Raw genomic sequence first — 19442 nt, 5'->3', positions numbered from 1 at the left:
GACAAAGGCTTGAAAGTAGGTACTGCCAGCCCCCTTAGGTTTTCTTGTTGGAAGAGCTCAATTAAGGAAAAAAAGCAAAAAGCATGGCTTTTTGCTGAAAGAATTGGCAGTGCTGATAGGCGCACTCTACTAAAGGAACATACGTTAGATTGGCAACTCAGGTATATAATGGTACAGACGTTACAATACTGGAATTATAAGCTGACTCTATAGGTTACATGCTTTTAATTTTAGCCAGTAATGCTGTAAAACAATGCTCTTACTGCCTGGAAAATGAGATTTTTCTTTAAAACTTCTTAATTTATGTCGCCACAAATTGAAAGAACAATTAAAGATTTTAATGCAGCTATAGGTAATTTACAAATGCTACTTTCCTGTGTGAAGGGCTGTAGCAGCTCTAAACATTTTCTCCTTCAGCGACTAGAGCAGTACAGCTCTAGCTGTAACGAGCTTTTCCAAAAGGAAAAAAAAAAAAAAAAAAAAAAAACCCAATTTTTGGACAGCAATGAGGCATTATTTGTTCTTCGTCTGCCTGTAGGGGGCCTTTCTGGTAAGTCTCAATGCCTTTGAGCTTGTGATTATTATTTTCGTTTAGAGATAAGCACCTGTGCTACAGAAAGCAAAGTTAATTTCCTAAAGCCACATGCATTGTTGAGGCAAAGCTAGAGATAGTTTTTTTAGCCTCCAAAAAAGAAAATAATATTCCTAGTTAAGGATCCTATTGAACATGGTAAACCTTAACCAGTTAGTAGATTCTACATGGTGAATTTTGTTATTTTTGACATTAAATTAGATGACACATTTGTTTTGCTCTATACTTTTTTCAAATATAAGAAATATAAGTCAGTTCACAACTTGTTGAATGCCTGTAAGGTGAGAGGAGTTAAACCAGAACCCACTTGAGAATAGGGAAGGGGTGGTTTTCTGTTTACATTGCCTTCCGGCCTCCCAAACATACGGCAGGCAGTGTACATACAGAATTTGTGAGAAGAGACGGGCTTATGGACACTTGTGGGACAGCAGGTGGGCCAAGAAGTCACCATGCAGCACTGTCAAGAATGTGACGGAGACAGCGAGAAGTGACGCTGGTGGCCTGGGCCGCTGTGAGAGTGCCGAGTTGGAGTGTACAGTGGAGCATGGTTTTGGTTCTCAGTGTGGTCTTCTTTGAGAATCCTTCTCTTTGGTTTTACTCCAAGCTATGTTATTTATTCTGCTACACTGCATTCATTACACATTTTTCTTTTTATTTTGAGGCCGGGTCTTGCTATGTAGTGCATCGGGCCTTGAATTAGCTTAGCTCGAACTAGTGGCCGTCCTCCTGCCTCAGCCTCCTGAGAGCTGTGCTTACAGTGCTGGGATTTCAGCATGTGCCACTGGTTTGGACACCTCTTTGTGGCACTGATATTTGAGCAGCTGCCTTATACACAGAACAGTGTGTTTCCAGTGGCATTGCTTGTTTTCTGTGCCCTTAGCACTCCTATCCTGGAGTATGTTGATTCATAGAAAATTTCTGTGACAGGCTTTTAACATACTTTGGTGACAGTTTATTTTTGAAAGAGACTAATAAATTACTGACCTTTTGGATGCTTCTTTTAAAGTCTTCAACTTTTGATTTTTAATAGAGTGGAACGTACCATTAGGGAAGATTATAACATGGCACATCTTTAAATTTTTTAAATGAACATACTTCCTAAAAGTTTTCCTCACGCTGTTTACTCAGAAAACTTCTTAATAAATTTGAGAAACTCAGGTAACATAGTCTTTCACAAATTATGAAGTGAATGAAATATAAATGAATGACATTTGGCTGTTATAAAATGAAAATGTGTAAGGAGCAAATATTCTTATCAAAAGACAGTAACAGACTAGTTCCTAGATCCCAATTTTAATCATTTGAAGAATAATGGTTCACTCATCAAATCCTCATCAAGCCTCTCCTGTGTGCCAGACAATATTCTGGGCTCTAGAGACACCTCAGTAAATGGGACAGAAATGTCTGTTTTCATGAGCTTATCAACTAGAGGACAAGAAATGTGACAGTCACTGTAATAAGTAAGTAAGCTCCACAGTGCAGTGTATTATTGCCTGTCTATTTATTATGGTGACAGGTGCTATGAAGAAAATACAGAGTAAGAGGCAGGGAGTGCCCATGGGTGTGGGCTGCGATAAACGGGGTGGTAAAGGGAAGCCTGGTGAGGGAGAGACGTTGGAGCAAACACTTGGAGGAGGTCAGAACCTTAGCCATCTGGATATCTGGGGGAAGAGCTGCACAGGCGAAGACTAGTGTTATCCACGTGACGAGGACTCAGCAGGGAGACCAAGGTGGCCGGTGTGGAAGGAGGCTGGAGTGTGGCCAGAACACAGAGGGAGGAGATCAAGACTACAAGCTCTTGTAGGTTTTGCTGTGGCAAAGCAGGCCAGAGCTTAGTGGTAGAACACTTGCCTGGCATGCACGAGGCCCTGGCTTCAGTCCCCAACATGGCCAAAAGAAAAATGTTAGCTTTTAGCAGCATACACCTGTAGTCCTGGCTACTCAAGAAGCTTCGACCAGATGATTTGTGAGTGTGCCAGCTTGAAACTCCCGAGCACCTCAAAAACAAAAAGATGTTAGCTTTTATTCTGAGAGAACAGGGAGCCTCTAGAAGGTTCTGGGCAAGAGTGATGTGACTTGACTTGCTTCTGTGTGGATGGGAGGCTGAATTCCACATAAGGAGGAGGCTGTACAGTACTGGGGTGGAATCCAGGTGGCAGCAGTGGTGACAAGTGGTAGAATTCTGCTTATTTTTTGAACATGCAGCCAGGTATGCCACAGATAGTAGAGGTGCATGAAAAAGGCAGGTGTCAAAGAAACTGGGAGATGCAGTAGAGAAACCCGCGGGCAGCGCAGGACAGTTGTTTCGGACATGCTGAGCTTGACATGCCTGTCACGCCGCCAGGTGGTCAAGCGGAACAGAAAGATGGCTTTATGATGATGATGTCCCTGCAGGAAGATGTCACTGACACACCGACAGTGTTTAATGCCATGGCATAGATAAGATTAAGAGAGAAATGTAATTGGAGAAGAGAAGAGGACTGAGCCAAGGGGATTTTTTATAACCTTAAAATCTGAGAGGGGAGAAGGAGCCAACAAATGGCATTTAGAGCAAATACTAAAGAAGAAAGAAAATCAAGAGATTGTAGAAGTCCAGGAAACAGGTAAACAAAGTGTTTTCTAGGAAGACAGAGGAATGAAACATGCCGCACGGCATTGTCAGGCAGGGGGAGGTGAACCCAGCTGCTGACTGGAGCAGGGCAGAGCCCTGCGAGCTTCACGAGCTTCACGGGGTTCCGGCCAGTGGGGTTGGAGACTTGGATGGGACGGGCTCAGGAGGTGTCAGGGTGATGGGAGTTGGACGTAACAAGCTAGTGTAAGGAGCTGTTTCAAGAAATTTTTTTTTTTTTTTTTTTTTTTTGTCTTTTTCCTTTTTACCGGTACCAGGGATCGAACTCACGACTGCCTGCTTTCAAGGCAGGCGCTTATGCCGCTGAGCTAAACCCCCAGCCCCAAGAAATTTTTGCTAGTAAGAATAGCGAACATATAGAGCAATAGCTGGAGGCGAACATGGAGATCCTTTTAAACTGGGAGAAGCACTGGTCGGTTTGATTGCTGATAGTGAGAATGACGCAGGAGAGTGGAAAATTGATGTCGGAGAGCAGCAAAGAATAGCCAGAGCCGGTCCTTGAACAAGAGGGTTGGGATGTGTGAGTCAGTAGGGGTCTGGCCTTCGGCATTTGGACAGGTTTATTCATGTGACAAGCGGAGGGCAGAGCAGGTAGGGCCCGAGTTGGCGGGACAGTAAATGTGGAGGTGGAAGTCTACCGAAATTTCTCCTGATTGTTTCCGTTTCTCCAGGATATTGGAAACAGCTGAGTGAGGGTGAAACGGGACACAGAGGGAGTGTGAAGAGCGAGCAGAATGGGGGGAACGGGTGGCATGGCAAATCGCAGAGGGGACTGAAGGGACTAGGGACCAGGGATTGCGGAATGCAAAGTGAGAGCAGGTGCTGCTGTGAGTCTTCCCCTGCTGTGTTCAGCTGTCTGGGTGCAAATGCAGGTGAGGGGGAGAACTGGCTTTACCTGGGCTTGGAATTTTGCCGGCAGAGAGTGACAAGGAGAGAAAGAGACAGAGGAACTGAGACACAGAGCCAGGTACTGGTGGTAATGATTGATGGAGGCAGAGAGAGCAGACAGACGCGCTCATGAGAGGCAGGAGTGGGCGGGCAAGGAGATGGTCCATGTGCAGGAGCTGACGGCTTCCAGGACCAGCCTGGGAGAGACAGCGGGGAGTCCGGTCAGGGGTGCTGATAGTGACGGAGCCCAGGCAAGACTTCGTGGGGTGACGGGCCCAGAGAGCTGCGCGACCCCGGAGCCAGAGGCTGACAGCCAGAGCAGGGTTTGTCTCACCAGTCAGAGGCAGGAGTGAGCACAGTGAGAGTAACACCGAGCCAAATATTAACAGCATAAGATGACTACTTTCTAGTAGGTCAAAGATGATAATGTTCAGTTATGGGGCAGAATAAATATCCAGTTTTGTATGTTTTATACAACATGCCAAAACAAAACCAAGTGGTTATATAAATACTTTATAATTTAATAAGAAAGCAGTATCTATGAATAAAAACAATTCCATATTCTTTATAGTTTTTTATGTCTGCCATTAAAACATAAAAATGTTCTATCATCTACATGTATGCATGTGCATCAAAAATCAAAAATTAGCAAGTAAGTAGAAGAGTTACATTAAACCTCAGAAACTTCCCTAACGCTGTCTCTGCCATGACCTCAGTGTAGGGTGCCGGCTGCAACTCGAGGCCTCCTCCACCTGAACAGTGTACTTGCCAGAAGTAGCTTTGTGTGTCAGTCTGCTTATCATAATTGCGTACATTAATAAAATATTACATGTACTAATGAAATACAGGTGAGGGAAAACAGTCATTTCTGTATGACTAATGAAATGTTTTGGAAAGATTCAAGAAAAGGCTTTTTTTCCTTGTCAAATTAGACGAGGGTAAGCAACTGTAAAATACTTAGAGGCAGTCATCTTCTCCACGGCTGCTGTACTGACAGTTTCGCAAGTTCTTGTTCTTCATAAAAAAGAGCAAACTATAAGTTGTAGCTACATTTGGAGATTTGCCTGAGAACTCCAACCCAGAGAAGAAACAGTTCAAAGTCCTGCATCAGAAACTATGGAATGAGTGAGCATCTGTTTGTTTCAGGTTAAAAATAATGTTTCAAGTACCTGTATCATTATTTTTAATGTTTTCATCATTTAACTGTCTTTTTCCACTGATGTAGGAGAAAACGCTTTATTTATGGAATTTAGTAGCCAAATTATGTTTTAATTGTGCATGGAATATTAGTGGTTGTTTTCTTTTTGTTATAAAAATTGGCCTTATTTTATATCCCAAGTCTCAGATTAATCCAAAAAAAGAGCTTCAGGTAGCAGCTACACAATAGATCTCAAAATAGATCTTGAGAGCTAATTTTTTATTAAATTTACCATTAGAATTATTCATTTTTCATGTCATTTTTGTGCTTTAAGTATTTTGTCTTACAGATAATAGCACTCAAACACATTACTAACCTTCCTTTCTCCTTTTGCAAGTTATCTGAAATAAAGCATTATTACGTGCTTCTTTGAGGCACACCTTTCAAAGTGAGGAGCACTTTTTGTGGTATAAGCAACACCACAAGCTGTTTTTCATTGATGTTTCTTTGTTTTTTGTGGTACTGAGGACTGAACCAGAGTCATCACACTGAGCAGAGTCCCTGGCCCTTTTTACCTTGAGACAGGGTCTTGCTAAGTCTACCGAGGTTGGCTCAAGCTGGCAGCCCTCTGGCCTGTGCCACCACACCTGGAGGCCTGGCCTTCCTTACATGTGCTCAGAGCTGCTTTCTCCTGTCCCTGGGCCACACTGGCTGCAGCGGTGCCACTGCGGTTTGGCAGTGGCAGTGGCGGTGTGAAGAGACCGTGCTGTGAGCAGCTGGTCCCCGTCCTGCAGAAGACTCGCTTGTGAACACAGCAGAAAGACCGGCGCAGCAGCAGCTGGGACTGCAGCGGAGGAGACAGGAGAGAAGAGGGCAAAATACACAGCCTGGACAACTCTTTTCAACAGCCGTCTTCTGTCCAGAGTCACGCTCAAGCCTGCAGAAAGTCTGTGACCCTCTAGAGCGTGCTCCTCTGCCTTCGGAGTTTTTAGAGTTAAAAAGGGGGCAACAGATTGAAAGTAAAAGTTTTTAGTCTAATGCTTTGTTTAGTGAAAAACTGTACACATATGCTAGTTACTTTATGTTCCATCCACCTTGCTTTAGAGGACACTAGGAGCATGTGGCGCTGGAGGAGGTCTTGAGTCCTCACGCGCCTCCGAGCCTCAGTTTCTTCCCTCAGAGGATGAGAAGCGTGAGACACCAGGACGGCCTGAGAGTTGAGCGAGCGTCTGTGGAAATGCCACGCACAGGCCCGCACACAGTCGGCCCTCAGATGGGAGGCGGTGTGTGCTTGCTGCGGCCCTTGTGCCGGTGTCACCCAGCAGGCTCTAGCAAAGGTGCACGCGTTGTTTTCAAAGACTACAGGTTGTCATTGCCACAAAATACAGATTGCTTGGTGAGGTGGCTGAGTGTGTCCTGTTAGTCTTTCTGTGGAAATCAAATTTGATGGTTTCCATTGACATCTTTCACCCTGGTGCTGCCCATTTCCTCTGGATTGTGTGCAGGAGATTCCACAGCTGCTGTCACTCCCACTTCTCAAACTCCTGTCCTGCCCTCATTACCAAATTGCGGGGGATGGGCTATTATGATTTCCAGTTGTTTTTTTCTTTCTTGCAGTGCTGGGCAGTGAAACCCGGGCCTTGGGTGTGCTGACCACTCTACCAGTGAGATACATCCTCAGACCTTTTGATTTTTATTTTGAGGCAGTATCTCGCTGAGTTATCCAAATTGGTGTCAAACCTGCTACGCTCCTTCCTTAGCCTTCCTGGGCTTTCTGGCACCCAGTTTCCTTTTTAATTCAATGAATCTGTAGTACTGTTTTGTTTGTTTGTACCATGAGTCGAACCCAGTACCTCTGCACTTGCCAGGCAGGTGCTGTGCTGCTGAGCTATGTTCCTGGCCCTGTGGCACTGTTGGTAGAAAAAAGACAGAACAGGGGCCTGGTGTGGTGGTAGATGACTGTAATCCTAGCACTCTAGGGTGAGGCAGGAGGATCATAATTCTAACCCTGCATGGCCACGTGGTGACTTGGCAAGACTGTCTCAAAATAAACATTTTTTAAAAAGAGGAGAAGGGCCATGGATGTAACTCAGTGAAGGTCCTGGGTCCTGTTTATCCCCAGTACTGGGGGAAAAAAAGTAGAGCAGGAGGAAAGTTACTCGAGTTGTTAAGAAGATGATTTGAAAAGAAAAATGCTAGGAAGTTCAAGAATTTCCTGGCGACGTTTTAATTGTCTTGGTGAGGACTGATGACTGATTGGAGAATAAAAAGGTAGAGAAAAGGGTAAGTGGAAGAAACAGTAAATACCAGAAGGATCTGGCAGCCATTTGGATTATAGTTAGAAGGAAGACAGCAGCCAGGTGATTTAGTTTCTAGCTCAACTGATTGGGTGTCATCATAAGCCAATTTGGTAATTACAAAGAAGAAATTGGAGTTTGGGACAGAGAAGGGAGAGAGATAATGTAATTAATTTCTGGCATTTTGAATTTGAAGGACATGTGGGATGCCCTAATATCTAGTAGGTAGCTAGAAATTTAAGGGGAGATACAAACTTTTACATACAAAACACAGCCGCTGGTGTGTGGAGCTGTTAAAGCTGTGGAAATAGACGCTGTCTTGCCATTTTGCTGAGTTTTGGAGTTTCTCTGATTATGAATGATTATTTTAAGGAAACTAATAATTTTTATAACCTTAATTTTAATCTTTCAAAATGGTGATGTGGATATAGTACTAGTCACTTTAATTGCTTTGTCCCGTCATAGGAGCTGATGCAGCAGAATGGGATTGGTTATGTGTTAAACGCCAGCAGTACCTGTCCGAAGCCTGACTTCATTCCCGAGTCTCATTTCCTGCGGGTGCCTGTGAACGACAGCTTCTGTGAGAAAATTCTGCCATGGTTGGACAAATCAGTGGATTTCATTGGTAAGCAGCATTCCAGGTCTTTGGTTACTGTTATGTGTAAGTGTGGCCTCTCTCTCCTCCTTTTGTCTTTAGAGGAAAGAAACCTACTGACATTCAGAAATGTCAGAACTCTGAAAACAATACATGCTGTTGCTTATTTACTCAGTGGTCAAGGTGACATGCTTGTCATACTAGCCCTAAAGGACTGGCCTTGTGACCTGCTGGCTGTAAACAGTGTCGAAGTTAATTAAGCTTTCACAGGTCTGTGATTGTGTGTTGTGTCTGAAAATCAGTGAGTCTTCTGGAGTCAAACTCCATGTTTCCTCTTTAAATCCGACAAGGAGCTCAGGGAGACTTTATGAGTGAGTAGTCCCTGTTGCACTGCTGCTAAATGTTTGCCAGAGAAAAGTCAATTCTGTGAAAAAAAACAAATCCCGTTTTCCTTTAAAGCCTTTTTGATGACATGAGATGTAGGCGCCTTAGTTCCTGTGTTAGTTTTCTTTCTGGGTCTGGTAAAATCCCAACACAGACGCTCACAAGCACCTCCACCTGGTCATCCCTTTGAGGGTGTTGACGGCACTGATCAGTGAGCCCTGTTCTGTCTCTGGGACCTGGTCAGGAGCTCTTGCCTCTGGGTGCTATTGTGACCCTTTGATGCCATAGGATCAGGCCTCCTGGCAGGAAGTGGGCAATGTGCATGCGAGGGGAACTCACTGGACAGTGGCTGCACACAGGCAGGAACGGCTCCCTCTGAGGCAGTGTAACAAGGTGGTGACTGTCACCAGCCATGGGAGGAGTTATTCTTTCCCTCACAGCCATATCAATGTGAGCTCTCCACTTCATTCTTGAATACTTAAGTGCTTACTATAATTAAAAGGGCAAGTTCCTTTAAAAACGTAAAATTGTAGTCAAGCCCCTGTTCTGTATTTGATTTGAGGGGAATTTCTAGGCAATGCCTTTAGAGTGCTAGGTAATTCTGAAGCAGTTTTCTTCAAGATTGTCAAGGGCTTTCATTGTCAACAACTCATTCAGTGAAATATCCAAATAATAAGCAGCTATGATTGTTTTAATATGAACTGCCACAAAGAAAATTTTCAATATGAACTCTTCTCATTGTATTTTCAGAAATACATTCAGCACACAACTCGGGTTTTGCCTCTTCAAAAGAGCAGCAGTTATGGTTAAAGTTCTCATTGCATGTCATATTGATCCAGAGACATTTGGCTCTAGTTTCAGCTAGAAGTACAATTTGAAAATCTTTGCAGAAGAATGAGAATGTGATTTGGTTGTGACCACTTACCCACCTTTAATTTGCTTGGTCCTATTTACTGTCCTATTTATTGTGTCCCACCCAAATACAAGGAAGGACTCCGCATGTTCATATCCTCACAGTTGCTAGTCATCTGCATGTGTGTTTCCAGCCACGGTGGTCATGGCAATGTGTGTGACACAAACATGCACCCCATACCTGGACTCAACAGTCTGAAGGCTTATAGAATTTCTTTTCTTTTTATTTAAATTTCAGTAAGTCTCTGGGTTTGGAGGGAGAGCTCAGGTCATGGTGGAATTTTCTCTCTTTAGTGAACAGGCAGCAGTATCTGTTGACCTGTTGTGCTGTGGGGTCCTCACAAGGCACCCCTTGCCCAGCTGGCTGCTACTACAAGCCCTGCTAACTCCTCAGCGCCTCGGCTCCTGCCTGGCTCCCCACACCAGGTGCAGGACCTGTGAGAGCGATGTAGGGAGGTCATTGCGATTGTGGACTTTGGAGCCCAACTGTTCTTGAGCCCTGTGTCCCTGGCTGTTAGCTAAGTGATTTGGGTCAGGGTACTTCAAACTTCTGTGTCCTGGTTTCCTGAACTGGAAACTTGGATAATTTACCTACCTTATAGGGATATACTGAACTGGGTACTAAAGCAAGACTGAACACCTTCCAGAGTAGCTGGCTCTCACTGTTTTATTTTTTAAGGGGGGGGGGTGCTCACTATGTTGCCCAGGTTGGCCTCAAACTGCTGAGCTCAAGCAATACTCTGGTGTAGCTGGGACCACCAGCACTGTCACCATATCCAGCCAATAAATATTTTTAAGGTTGTCATGAGAAGTGTCCCCTGTCCTCTGTTATTACTGCCTTCTTTTTAGTTCTGGAGGTCTTTGTCACTAGGTTCTTGTTTGTTTGTGGTTCTTTTTCCCCTCGCGTAGCCTGGATTTTTAGAGTTTAATCTCAGTAACATCACCCTGCTGTGTTCCAGTTGCACTGTCACCGCCTTCTTGCTCTGTTTGGAACCTGCAGAGGCTCCTTCATCTCCTGCGTACACGTGTCCTCAGCCTGACATCCCCAATAGCCCCTCTGCCAGCAGTCTCCACCTTTGGAGCCTTCTCTCTACTTGTTTCCCACACAGCTTGTGAGCAGCAGCCGCACCAGGCTGCCGTGGCACTGTGTCCCTTTCCACTGGGGGGCTTTCTCATCACGTTTCCGGCGCTCAGTCAGGCAGACCCAGCCTAGCACTCACATCTGCCGGAACCAGTGTGCCGAGGGAACCAACTCCAGTATAAGCTCTCTTTGATTCTCAACAATACATTATCAAAACAGTTGTGGTTGCAAAAACAATGTAAGCACAATACCCAAAATTTGAAAAATAGAAACATAACCTTGACATCATAACATGGTACTGTCATTTTATTTCCTTCCAACCTTTTTCAGGTTTTCTGTAAAGACTGCTTTTTATTGTATGGATTAGCCAGCCAGTATGACCCGTGTGCACACTGGGAGCCTAGCACTAGAGCCTTTGGAGGAATGTTAGAACCAGGAAAGACCATTCGAGGTCTTCACGGTCCAATTTTTGAGATACTTATTTAAAATAACGAGAGCATGGTCAATATTTGGGGGGAAAAACTTACACCAAACCTACTTTTAATAAGTATGTGAAGCGGTTTTCAGTAAGGTTTTGGGACCAAAAGAATATACCTGTTCACATGCATTAAGATGGGATACAAGAGCAAGAACCAAGCAAGATGGGACCAGGAAAGGTACAGTAACTATATGGAAAATCTGAATGCTGAGTGTATGGGGCCAGTGCTGTCCAGTTGAGAACTGTGCAGGCAAGAGGCTTCATGTATTGTTTTGTACAGTGCAGTAATCATCTTTCAGTGTTGCATTGTGTCTTGGTTACTTTTTTCTTGTTGCTGGGACAAAATACCCAAAACTCAAGGAAGGAAAGGTTCACTTATTTAGCTAAGTTTGAGGAGGTTTCAGCCCCTACTCAGTAGGTTCCAAGGCAGAGTGGCACATGGCAGAGGGCAACAGTTCATGACAGCAGAAAACAGAACAAGCAGAAAAGCAAAAGGGGACGAACACAGAGAGAAGATTCTGTCCCTTGTATTGTATGTAGGCCACATCCATTTGGTGTAGCACTCACACCCATAATCTCAGCATTGGACCATGAGGCTGCTCTAGAAGCCTGCTGCCGCAACTGCATGAGGCTTTAGGGGACATCCAGACTCAAACCACAACACATTGTATTCATCTGTATTGTTGTATTGTGTTTAGTTTTCTTATCTAGAAGGGAAGTGTATTCATGTACTATTCAAAACTTATAGGTTGTTTTTACAAAATGAATGAGTACAGTGGTACCTTGGTTCAGGAACTCAAATCTCTCCACAATTCTGGTCACAAACAAAACTGGATGAGAAGTCAATCAGATTTCTCCTAAGGTCAACACTGAACCTAACCACTGAATTTTATTGGATTTTTGTCCAACTCAGTTTGTCGTCAGAATTGGGGAAAGAATCAAGTTCATGAACCAAGGAGCCACTGTATATTGTATACACTAGAAGTTTGTACTGTTTATAACACAGGCAGTGAGATAGTTGTCTTGTGTTATGCAGCTGCAAGAGCAGCAGATTCCTTGGATGCTTGTTAATTTTAAGAATTTTAAGTTTTGATAAACTCTTCATAATACCAGTTAAAACAAAAATGAGAAAGGAAAAATTAGCCTGTAATCCCACCACTCTGGGAGGCTGAGGCATGATTGCACATTCAAGTCCAACCTGGACAGTATTGAAAATGAAAAAAAAGGGCTAGGGACATAGCTAGGGTGAAGGCCCTGGGTCCAGTACAAGAGAAAGGGAAAAAGATGGAGGAAAGAGAGGTGGCAGCTTCATGGCAGCAGCTTTATGGCTAAGCACACAGTAACTGAGAACTAGGACGGCCCAAGTGCTGCCTGCCAGTGGGTGCACTTCCGGTCTCTTCAGAGCAGCTCTGTCTGCTCCCACAGGAAGTGCAAGATAGTAGTGCTCTGGGAATCTCCCTGGTTCTTTGGTCCCAACAAAGCATCCCTGCCTCTTTCTTTTGTGATACGATGAACTGAGATGATGTAATAAGACCACAATTTCTGAGTGTCAAGAATTAAAGGCTTAGTATTAGTGACTAATAACTCTGGCCCCTAGCATAGATGTGATTTTTTCCCTAAATTCAGCAAGTTGAGTCATTTTATGGCATATAACAATGTTTCCTAAACACACCCAAATTCATGAATATAGGTTAATGAATTTCAGCATTTTAAAAGTAACTTCAGTTGGGGGCATGTGGCTCAGTGGTGCACTCATGCTTGAGGCCTGGGTTCAATCCTCAAGGTTGGGAGAGGAAAAAAATATTTCTGATGTCTTTTGTGTTATGCTGTGATATCATTTGTGATGGAGCCTCTTCCTCCTTCCACTCTCCTTCATTTCTAAACAGCAGTATATCTCCCGTATATTTCCATACATTTGAAATGAAAATAGATCTTTTTAAATTGGGTAAAATCAAAGTATAAGATAACCTGAGGAAACAATATTACCTATGTCTTAGTGGTTGACTTTTGGATGGTTCTTATTTCCTTTATACTATACAGTTTTCTGTATTTAAAGAAATTTTCTACACTAAGCAAGCAGACCCATGTAATGTAGTATTTATATCCTGTGCATTTTATTAAAATGATGATGTAAAAACTATCAAATAATCAGACAACTTGAGTTAGTAATGTCACTTATTAACATGCTTAGACCTGAAGTGTCCGTCGTGTGTTCCAGGGGGAGGAGATGGCTTCCTCGCCCTCCTCAGAGGAACAGTGAAAGGTAATTCTGCTGTACAGGTGAAGACACTGGGTAAATGCAAACAAGATTTCGTTGCCAAACACAATTTTTACCAGTGCCCTTTGCTGAATTTCACTCTTGCAGAGAAAGCAAAAGCCTCCAATGGATGTGTCCTGGTCCACTGTTTAGCTGGGATCTCTCGCTCTGCCACCATTGCTATCGCCTACATCATGAAGAGGATGGACTTGTCTTTAGATGAGGCTTACAGGTGAGGACAGAGTCATGGCTCACATGACTGGCTTTTCATTTGCTCTGAAATATGAAGAGGTTCAATGTTGGTAAGACCCAGATTAAAGCAAATCACAGTTACTTTAATCACACTCTTTATAGTTTCCTGCGGATGTTTTAAATGGTCCTACCAAGGCTGGAAAAGAATGCAGTTTTAATATTTAGCATCCAGTCTGCCCTAATGTGTCATATTTATCCTCAGCTACTTTTTAAGTTCCAGCCAGGGATTTCCCTTCTGGGAGTGAGCTAGGAGAAGTTTCTGTAGTTCTAATTTGCAAATGAGGGGAGATGGCACAAGTAGAATGTTTATTACCAATCGACTCTGCTCAGACTTCGTATTTCTGTGAGGAAAAAGCCGAATACATGCAAGTGTAAAATTAGCCATCAAACTCTCTGACTGAAATTTCCTACATTCTGCATCTGGCTGAATTTTGCAGTGTGTAACTTTGACCCACCAGAATGCAAGCTCCTTTTTTCTCACAAGGGAAAGTGTACAGGTGGCCATACTGCTTAGGCCTGGAGCTAGTTTGATGACAGAGTCTGGGTTGGGCGCATCTCATGGAGTGGACATGGCCAATTTTCATGCAGTAAACTTTGCATAAAGCAAGCTTATTAACAGCTGGACTTCTCAAGCTGTAATTTGGAAAAAAGAAATCAGCTTCCTCGATAGCGTGTCTGGAGGGCTGGTGGCTGCTGTGCCTGCCTGGCTTCCTCACTGCAGATCTGCCTGCTCTCATCCTCACATCATGTGAGGGAGTTCTTTCCCGACACCCCTGTGTTTGTACTTGTTACAGCTGAACCAGTCATTTTTGGCTATGTTCACTGGATGTAGGAATTTATTTTTAATTCTTCCTATTCCCTATTCAAATGCAAGTTTCAGTGTAGTTTAACTCCTGTGTCATATGACAAATATCCATGAGCTTCAAGCACCACTGAAGAATTTACCTAGTACCTGTGTTTGTTAAAATTCATTACTAGTTTTGATCTCTTGAGGTCTTTTTTTAACATGGTGATTACAAAATTAGACCCAGACATTAGACAGATTTGGCTTTGAAGCCCAGCACTATCATTTGCTAGCTCTGATTCTGGACCAGTCCACCTAAGGACTTTGTACCTATGTGAGGATAACCACCCCTGAAACAGGGTAGGTCTGAGGGCTGAACTGCTAATTCACTGCTTTAGTATGGTGCTTAGCACCCACAGAGCACTTTGTTGCTGCTTCATCTGTCATGCTGAGTACAAAGAAAGTAAGTCAGAATTCGGTGCCCTGATACTTTGACCATCTGATATCATCTTTACTAATTAGCTTAAAGTATGGAATGTCTTAAAATGACTGGAGATATCAAAAGGGGATATTAGGAAATGAACCCTGGCAAGTGATTGTTCTTTGCTTCTGACAGTAGCACTGGTGGACATGTACACGTGTGTCCTTGGTGGTATGTAGATACCCTCTTCTCAGTTGCGCTGGGAACGGTATATCCTTGAGCGTCAGGAAAATACTAGAACTCCGAGGCCTGGTGCCCTGTCTTAGGATGTGACAGAGTTCCTTGTATCTGGCTTTAGAGGCCACCCTAAACTTGCACCCTAGTCATCCATTTTTTTCACTTAATAGTCTTAAGTGTGGTGGTAAAATCAGTTTTTGCTTTTTCCTCTCTTCACAGATTTGTGAAAGAAAAAAGACCTACTATATCTCCCAATTTCAATTTTCTGGGCCAACTTCTGGACTATGAGAAGAAGATCAAGAACCAGACTGGAGCATCAGGGCCAAAGAGCAAACTCAAGCTGCTACACCTGGAGAAGTCAAATGACCCCGTCCCTGCAGTCTCGGAGGGTGGACAGAAGAACGAGTTGTCCCTCAATCCATGCTGTGCCAACTCTGCTACCTCAGAGGCAGTCGGGCAAAGGCCTCTGCACCCTGCCAGCGTGCCCAGTGTGCAGCCACCACTCTTAGAGGACAGTCCCCTGGTACAGGCACTCAATGGGCTCCACCTGTCCTCAGACAAGCTGGAAGACAGCAATAAGCTCAAACGTTCCTTCTCTCTGGATATTAAATCGGTTTCGTATTCGGCCAGCATGGCAGCCTCCTTACACGGCTTCTCCTCAGAAGATGCTTTGGAATACTACAAACCCTCCACTGCCCTGGATGGGACCAGCAAACTCTGCCAGTTCTCCCCAGTTCAGGAAGTGTCAGAGCAGACTCCGGAAACCACCCCAGATAAGGAGGAAGCCCACATCCCCAAGAAGGCCCAGCCGGCCAGGCCTCCGGAGGGCCAGGGCAAGCGACTGCACACAGTAAGAACCAGCAGCGGCGGTGCCACCCAGAGGCCCCTCTTAGCTCCACTGCAGCGAAGTGGGAGTGTGGAGGACAATTACCACACCAACTTCCTCTTTGGCCTTTCCACCAGCCAGCAGCACCTCGCCAAGTCTGCCGCCGGGCTGGGCCTCAAGGGCTGGCACTCGGACATCTTGTCTCCCCAGACCTCTACGCCCTCCTTGACCAACAGTTGGTATTTTGCCACGGAGTGCTCTCACTTCTACTCTGCTTCAGCCATCTACGGAGGCAGTGCCAGCTACTCTGCCTACAGCTGCAGCCAGCTGCCCACTTGTGGCGACCAAGTCTATTCTGTGCGTAGGCGGCAGAAGCCAGGTGACAGGGCTGACTCTCGGCGGAGCTGGCATGAAGAGAGCCCCTTTGAAAAGCAGTTTAAACGCAGAAGCTGCCAGATGGAATTTGGAGAGAGCATCAGGTCTGAGAACAGGTCGCGGGAAGAGCTGGGGAAAGTGGGGAGTCAGTCTAGCTTTTCAGGCAGCATGGAAATCATTGAGGTCTCCTGAGGAGGATGCTTGTGATGACTATTGACAGTTCTTGTTCACAAAAAATGTTCCCTGTAAATCTGAAATATGTATGTGTATATACATATATATTTTTGGAAAATGGCACTATGGTGTAAAGCAAAAGATGGATCAACGCAGTTGTTCTCTCTCACCTGCATTTGAGAGATCAGCTAATAGTTCTCTCAACAAAAGTGGAAGGGCAGATGCTAGAATTCCCCCTAACCAGAGTAAATGATGCTATTCAGTGAATCATGCATCTTCTCATTCCTACAAAACAAATTTGGTTTTTGAGGACAAGATCTTCTGCCCTTGTCACATCATGCTGCAAAGAGATCTCAAATACTCCCTGACCTTTGTCCAGCCCCTTCCGTAGTGCACCTTAGTGCTGAGACTGAGCCAGCTGTGGGTCGAGTGCATCCTCTTAGGGACTGAACCTTACGGTAAATTCAAGAGAAGCGATCCTCTCCAAAGCTGACGGACAGACCCAAGCTTACCCAACAGCGGAGTGATGCGAACATCATTCTGCTGGACAGACCATTAGGGGCCTTGCCCGGATCTACTTTAGAACAAACCTAGTACCTCAGACAGGAAAGTCGGGGCTTTCACCACTACCATGTCTGGGAGCCCATTTTCTAGGCATTGTGCATATGTCGGCAGCGAGTCTGTTTTCAAACCAATGCAAATCTTATGTGCATGAAATTCCAGTTAGGTCTCAATGGAGTTTGTATTTCCCCCTCTTCCCAGCTTTAAGAAAGAGAAAGGCAACTACCTAGGATTTAACTTAGCCAGGAATCTGGCAATAAGATTTAAGCTCAAGTTGGGAGGCTAACCATGTCTACCTCCCTCTATAAATCAGAGTTGTTTAAAATGGGATTTTAAAATCCTTTAATTGAAGATTGACTTGGTTTAAAGCCAATGTGAATTACTTGAGTTGGTAACAGTGGCAGAACCTAAGTTCTCAGCCAAAATGTTTTTCATTTGTTTCATTGTAATGGATAGTAAAGTGTAAGAAAGAATTTTATAGGAAACCACCCTAGAGAGAAAACTAGAGAGTGATATTCAGGAAGGTAAAAGTTACTGAGAAGCAGAAAACATTTCCTTGATGGCTTTTTCCCCTTGGCATGAGGTGGAGGTGGTATTTTTGTAATTCTTTCAGACTTTCAGATTCACTAATAGAGCTGAGGAAGGTTTTGGGAAATGAGTATTCAGAATGATGGACGATGAAGAGAAGGCTGCTGGATGTGGCTGGGTTGTGAACAGAGTGGAAAGCCACAGCCTGCTGTTTTCAAACATCCCCCGCGTGTTTCTAGTATAAAATGGAGTGAGGTGAGGTGCTCTCTGTCCTTGACCTACAATCACTACACAGAATTAGTCCTGGCAGCTGAAAACAGGAGGTGATTAAAACAGTACACACGCGACAGTGCCGATCTGGCTCACCTTCCTGGCTAATGTTTTATCAACTATTGTGAGGTCCTCTTCTGAAGCCTTAATTCACAGCAGCAGCTTTTTGGGGGGTGAGGAAGTGGGGCAGGTGTTGTCATTGTTCTTTACTGTAAGTGTAGCTAGTTGCTGACTCATATCTCAGGTTTTTCTATGTTTGAGAAATGGACAGTCCTTTGACTAGGAGGTGACTTCATGTTTCCTATGGTGACTGCTAAAACCAGCACAGAAGGACATGATTCAGAACTGACTGGCTTGATCATGAGGGTTATGGGCTTCACAGATGTAACTGGCAGCGTGCAAATAATGATGTGGGTGTAAAACGAAGGCCAAGTGAGCTGCATGGGGAACGTGTCGTTACCACAGTGAAAAAGTTCTGTTAACTGACCTGATTTTTCTGTGTACACCTTTTATGTAATCACACATTCTCAAGATTTCACATGGTAATGTTGATGTGTCATGTATACAACCAATGTATAAAAAAGTTCTGTTTCAGAATCTGGTCACATCTGTCAAACATTTTAAAGAAACAAAACCAACAGCTCCATTGTTAAAGGCTGTTTCTGGAGGGTTAGGAGGTGGGTTTTAACAAAAAGGCTGGATAAAAGTTTGCCTTGTATCATTTAGGGTTTCTCTTGGCCATGGTCCCCTTCCTGCCTGTAATTGTGATGTCACGCACTACAGCCATTAGTCCTTGATCACTAATGTCACATAATCAGTTGGAATCAAGAATACCATGCCAAAGGGCAGCCTTGGGGGAAGTCCTGGGTGGCCCGTTGAGCGTGGTGGCTCCCTGCAGCACAGTCACAGGCCAGCAGCCCTGGAGTTGACTGGGGAATTAGAATGGCGATTCTACAGAGCAGAACTAGATTTCTATGTGAGAAATGCTGGAAAATGGTTTAGGACATTTGTAAAGCTAGGTGGAAAGGCTGTATAAATGTTTAATATGAATATAGTATTCCTTTGGAGTAAGGCAAACTGTTGAATGGTTGAATTGTGCATTTCTCGTTTTGGTGTGTCATGTATGTTAAATGATGAAATAAAATCAAAACTGGTACCTGTTTATACATAAATGTGAGAAAGGACCTCTTTGCTGAGAGACTTGGTAGGAACCGTGGTGACCAAGCTGCCAAACAAAGGCAGTAGTGGTAGAACCTTCCTGCTATTCTCAAGTAAAAGGATTTCACTCAAAATAAAGCGGTGGTGGTGTCAGATCTAGCATGTGCTGTCGTTCTCTGGACCCCTAGATCAGTGGCTGACACTAGTGCCTGCTGCCTCCCCTAAATGTGCACACCGTAGTGTAAAAACCTACAGCATTTGCTAAAGGTTCTTGTACACATGAGTACAGGATGGACAAAAGGCCAGCTATATAACCTGTGCACATTTTAGTATACTGTGTAATTTTGTATTTGCAGGACGAACAGAGTAAGGATAAGCAGTAGGGATTGTTCTCCAGCTATGCTATGCATGCCTTAATGACCTACCTCTGTGCTTATGATGTTGGATACGACATGGGACGAGTAGCTTAGTCTCGTGGATTTACAATTGTGCATTTGAGGAGATGAATTTGCCTTCAGTGCGGGCAGGAGGAATGACTATCAGCCAACTTGCAGTGACCTCATTGAACTTGGCTGTAAGAGACTTTTGAGCTGAAGTTAGATTTA

At 44.2% G+C, this 19442-nt stretch overlaps 1 protein-coding gene across 3 annotated transcripts in view; it reads left to right on the top strand.

The window, feature by feature from the left end:
* Positions 1–18992, top strand: part of Dusp16 (dual specificity phosphatase 16) — a 177542-nt gene extending 158550 nt beyond the window's left edge. For all 3 annotated transcript variants that reach the window (XM_063238245.1, XM_003470411.5, XM_063238246.1), the window contains exons 5-7: positions 8010–8169; positions 13360–13483; positions 15165–18992. In XM_063238245.1, coding sequence (XP_063094315.1) covers positions 8010–8169; positions 13360–13483; positions 15165–16338 — 1458 coding nt within the window. In that variant the 3' untranslated portion in view covers positions 16339–18992. The remainder of the gene's footprint in view (positions 1–8009; positions 8170–13359; positions 13484–15164) is intronic.
* Positions 18993–19442: the final 450 nt, after the last annotated feature.

The sequence above is a fragment of the Cavia porcellus genome, unplaced genomic scaffold, assembly GCF_034190915.1.
Source record: "Cavia porcellus strain 051 isolate PalLab524CR breed Dunkin Hartley unplaced genomic scaffold, mCavPor4.1 scaffold_27, whole genome shotgun sequence".
In the NCBI taxonomy this organism is placed as follows: Eukaryota; Metazoa; Chordata; class Mammalia; order Rodentia; family Caviidae; genus Cavia; species Cavia porcellus.
Note: the sequence above shows the minus strand (reverse complement) of the source record. Positions and strands in the feature narration are given on the sequence as shown.